Genomic DNA, 5,113 nt, shown 5'->3' on the forward strand with positions numbered 1-5,113 from the left:
CAAACTTTCTTCTCATTATGTAACTTCACGGATTCCATTTCACCATTTTCTTCTCATTTCAAATGTCCGCATCTTCTGTGCAAACTCTGTCATCCGGCAAGAAATCCGACGGTGAACCACCATCTTTGTCACTCAGTTTCATTGATGATATGAATCCGTCTAAAGATATGTGGAATCTCAAGTGTCGAATCATCCTGAAATAGGTCCAGTCCTTTCGGATGGATCTGATCTTGCTCGATGAGAAGGTATTAGTGTTTGTCAATCATCTTTGATGTTTTTTACTCTTTTTATCATTTGCGTTTTGACTTTTGTGTAATTTAGGGTTAGACAAAAAGAAACAAAGAAGAAAATCTTTTTGTTTGTTTTTTTATGCGAAATAGATGATTATTGTAAATTGACTGTTTGTTTGTTTGTTTGTTTAAAGAAAGAAAGATGGCTTTTTGTTTATTTTTTGGATCCTTTATAATTTAGGGTTAGATATAAAGAACCAAAGATGAATATTTGTTTGGTTTGTTTATGGTCCTTCGTAGATGATTATTGTTTACTGTTTTGTTTGTTTGTTTGTTTTAGGGTTATATGGTTATTTATTTTCTGTTTTGTGTAATTTAGGGTTGGTTTTTGGTCATTTATAGATACTTACTGTTTGTTTCCCTGTTATTGGATTAGGCACAATGAAATAAACATGAATATTAGTTACTTATTGATCCTTCATATGTTGAGACTTTAGCCACATGTACCTTTTATATTTTTTTGAGATATGTTTGTTTGTTTGTTTCTAAAGTATGTGCTTTCACTTATTTGTCAGGGCCGTAAGAATCAGGCAGGGATTAAGGCTCCATTAATACCTCTGTTTATCTCACAGCTTCATGAGGATGAAGTTGTTATTCTCTCCAGATTTGGTGTTGGAGAAAACACTGATGCTTACAAAGTTATTAACCATGGTTACAAGATTAACTTTTACCGATGTACGGTTGTTACACGTGCGAATGGTTGGCAAGGTGTTGATTACGGATTTAATTTCATCGCACATTCACACATTCTTAATGGAGATGGAAAGGATCTGCTCACGTGCGGTATGACTGTTTCTGATAATCTGATATATGTTTTGCCTCCCTTTTCAATGTCACTAATTTCTGTTGCTATGTTTACCATTTTAGATGTTGCTGGAATTGTTGTCTCGTGTGGAGATATGGAAATCTTTCCTAATGAAAGAAAAAAGATGAATTTGGATCTTCAAGATGTCCAGTAAATTCTAATTTTCCATTTATATAAATTTGTTTGTGTGTTATGATTGTATTTAATACAATTCCAAAGATTAGTTTATTTTATATAAAAGTTCATTAAATGGTTGTTCTTATTTAATACAATACCAATGATTAGATTATTTTATATGTAAGATTCTTTATTGCATTTAATGGTATATTCATAGTAAATCATTTTCATTATTTAATGTAAATGATTAGTAAATCATATACTATATTCACAGTAAATGAGTGTATGAACTTTCATTGTTGTTCTTTTAATGCTATTCTTTGAGTTAAAACATCTACTATATGCTGTTTTTATAAGTTGGCTATTTGGTTGCGTTATAATAACTTTTAACCAGTGTTATAATGATCCATGGCAGTATCTTTGTGTTGCTTCCCCATCTAACAACCTAACAACCTTTAACCACTGTTACATATAACTACTGCTAGCTAAGGTCTGATACTATTACAACAGACAAAGTAAACAACTGTTTCTTCATTCCACTGCTTCATTCCAAGCAGGGCTTTGGTCTTTAGCAGCACTTGACTTAGGGCAGTAGATTAAATAGCAGCATTTTGTCTTCAGTTGTTGTTGTACACAAGCAGTACTTAATGGATAGCAGTTGTAGTATACAAACAGTGGATGAGGGCCATCAGATGTTATAACCACTTTAAAGGGGAAAGTCTAATGCAAACAGCTGCTTAAGAGATATACACTGATGTGTACCAGTTTTGGCTCTTATTATCTGTTTCTCACAAGAACGCAAATGATTGTATTTAACTTTTAGTGTTGTTCTTTTATCTTTTTCTTTTAGGGGAGAGGTAGTCCGTTGTACTTTGTGGAATGTGTATGCACAAGAATTTAATGATTTTTTGTCTCAAAACTCTCCGAATGAGACTGTGATGGCTGTCATTTAGCATGCGAGGATTAGGAAGTGGCAGGGTAATTTATATTTGACTGATTTATTTCGTTTAGTTTTCCCAATCTCCGTTTTGTTACATTTTTTAAGAATATTTTTTTATTTCTTTAGTGATTTGTAATGAATTGTTGGATATGTATATTGTTTCTTGCAGGTCAATATACTGTTCAGAGTGATAAGTTTGGAAGTCGTCTATTTCTCAACCAAGAAATTGATGAGATTAATGAACTTCGCAAGAGGTACTATCCGTGATTTATATTTCATATTTTTCATGTTTTTATTAACATAAGTGTGAGTATTAACGCTAATTGTGTTTTTATTTTTATAGTCTTTTAGTGAAACAATTTGAAGCTGGTGCTTCTTCTTCTCAAACCATTCTTTCATCTCAGAGTGTATTTCCAGTCCGTCAAGAATTTCTAATTGAGACTCCTAAGAGTCATGTTGATGAAATTATTGAGATTGATAGTGTACGAATAATTCTATATACATTCATAGGCATTTTAATTTTGTTAATGTTTTCTATGTTTTATCAATTGAGCATGTTAATAAAGCTTTATCTGTGATATTGTAGGGAATGTCATGTGTGGTAGTTGCAACGATCAAAATTGTTCAACAAAACTATGGATGGTTTTATCCGGCGTGTCGAGACTGTAACAAGAAGGTGTTGACCAAAATTGAGTACTTACAATATGCTAAAACCATTTCTGATGAGGTCATGAATCTGTCACTTGCTTCATTGGTTTGTCCGAAATGCGATAAAGAATGCACATCGATAACCATAAAGTAAGTTAACGTCTGATCTTTTTATGTCCAGAACTGCTATGGTTTTTGCTGTAATTTACTTGGCATTTATTCCAGGTTCAAAGTACATCTGAGAGTGCAAGATGAAACTGGCAGCGTTTCTTTTGTGATGTTTGATAAAGATGTAATGAAGCTTATTGGTTCAACTGCGAATGATATAAGGGAACGCCAAGTGAAGCTCGATGATACTGAAACTTTTCCCCATGAAATATCATGGTTGGTTGAAAAGAAGTTGGCGTTTAAAATTGAAGTTTCTGATTACAACCTTAACCATGACTACCACGTCTACACTATCCAAAAAGTATGTGATGATCCGGACATAATTGCCGAATTGGTTGGTGGTAATGGAAATGCTCTTGAGGTTGCTGATAAGGTAAGAGTTTTTGTATATCCTATATTGATTTATTTTTTTCTTCCCAATTTTTGTAGTTTAAATATCTTAATTAAATTCCATTTTGGTAATATTTTGATATTAGGTGTTTAGTCAAGAAGGTTCAGAAATTAAAGCTGTTCAATTATCTGAATCCTCACAGATGGCCGGTGCTGATATTTCAAAGGTGAATAAGAATTCTACAGTTTTGTTTTTTGGTTTAGTATAGATTATATTACATTATTTGATACCTTAGTAGTTGTTTTGTGATTTAATTGAAGGATGTTGTATCTGTTATGTCCGACTCTTCCGTTGTCGAAGCCGAGAAGGATTCAGCCACCAGTCCTAATGGTAAACGTTCGTTGCAGGATGTGGAAGGTCAAAATGTTGGGGAACTCTCTTCTAACAACAAAAGGAGCCGGAGGAAGCCATCTAGGCTTAACACTTAGCTTCTTTCACGTCGTTATATTTTGATGGTAAACATGCTATGTTTTTTGGTATGTACTTAAGTACGTGGTTGTTTGAAGTTTGGTTGTCGTTGGTAAGTGTTAAACTACTCAAACAGTTGTTTTCTATGTTTTAGATATTGGTAACTTATGAACTTGGAACATGTGGTAAACCATTATGTGGTTTAGTTTTTTGTATTATGCTGGGAAATATAATCTTTGGTTATAATGTGTGCTTTTGATTTGTGAACATAGTATATGGGATGTCTAAATTAGTTTGACATAGTCTAAATTCTACTTTTTTAATATAGAGTTTGAATGTATTTTCAACAGTTGTTGTACACAAGCAGTACTTAAGGGACAGCAGTTGTAGTATACAAACAGTGGATGAGGGCCATCAGCTGCTTATTATCTGTTCCTCTTTAACCACTGTTACATATAACTACTGCCAGCTAAACACTGATACTATTACAATAGACATAGTAAACAATTGTTTCTTCAGTCCACTGCTTCATTCTAAGCAGGGCTTTGGTCTTTAGCAGTACTTGAGTTAGGGCAATAGATTAAATAACAGCACTTTGTTTTCAGCAGTTGTTGTACACAAGCAGTACTTAAGGAACAGAAGTTGTAGTATAGAAACAGTGGATGAGGGCCATCAGCTGCTTATTATCTGTTCCTCTTTAACCACTGTTACATATAACTACTGCCAGCTAAACACTGATACTATTACAATAGACGCAGTAAACAACTGTTTCTTTAGTCCACTGCTTCATTCTAAGCAGGGATTTGGTCTTTAGCAGTACTTGACTTAGGGCAGTAGATTAAATAGCAGCACTTTGTCTTTAGCAGTTGTTGTACACAAGTAGTACTTAAGGAACAGAAGTTGTAGTATAGAAACAGTGGATGAGGGCCATCAGCTGCTTATTATCTGTTCCTCTTTAACCACTGTTACATATAACTACTGCCAGCTAAACACTGATACTATTACAATAGACACAGTAAACAACTGTTTCTTCAGTCCACTGCTTCATTCTAAGCAGGGCTTTGGTCTTTAGCAGTACTTGAGTTAGGGCAGTAGATTAAATAGCAGCACTTTGTCTTCAGCAGTTGTTGTACATAAGCAGTACTTAAAGGACAGCAGTTGTAGTATACACACAGTGGATGAGGGGCATCAGATGTTATAACCACTTTAAAGGGGAAAGTCTAATGCAAACAGCTGCTTATGATGAATCCACTGATGTGAACCAGTTTTGGCTCGTTTTAGCTGTTCCTGTTTAACCACTGTTACATATAACTACTGCTAGCTAAACACTGATACTATTACAATAG

General features: G+C 34.0%; 1 protein-coding gene across 1 annotated transcript; it reads left to right on the forward strand.

Moving 5' to 3' along the window:
* Window positions 1-218: 218 nt before the first annotated feature.
* Window positions 219-3,787, forward strand: LOC110925368. Its single transcript, XM_022169323.1, has 9 exons — window positions 219-245; window positions 806-1,245; window positions 2,063-2,079; window positions 2,322-2,406; window positions 2,496-2,634; window positions 2,739-2,950; window positions 3,026-3,341; window positions 3,445-3,525; window positions 3,620-3,787. Exons 1-9 carry the CDS (start codon window positions 219-221, stop codon window positions 3,785-3,787), a joined length of 1,485 nt encoding a protein of 494 aa, XP_022025015.1.
* Window positions 3,788-5,113: the final 1,326 nt, after the last annotated feature.

The sequence above is a fragment of the Helianthus annuus genome, chromosome 17 (genome assembly GCF_002127325.2).
Source record: "Helianthus annuus cultivar XRQ/B chromosome 17, HanXRQr2.0-SUNRISE, whole genome shotgun sequence".
Classification (NCBI taxonomy): Eukaryota; Viridiplantae; Streptophyta; class Magnoliopsida; order Asterales; family Asteraceae; genus Helianthus; species Helianthus annuus.

Coding starts and splice junctions, on each gene's coding strand:
- LOC110925368 (XM_022169323.1), top strand. CDS start 219: ATGGATCTGATCTTGCTCGATGAGAAG. Junction 246..805: donor TGATCTTGCTCGATGAGAAG/GTATTAGTGTTT, acceptor CTTATTTGTCAG/GGCCGTAAGAATCAGGCAGG. Junction 3,342..3,444: donor CTCTTGAGGTTGCTGATAAG/GTAAGAGTTTTT, acceptor TTTTGATATTAG/GTGTTTAGTCAAGAAGGTTC.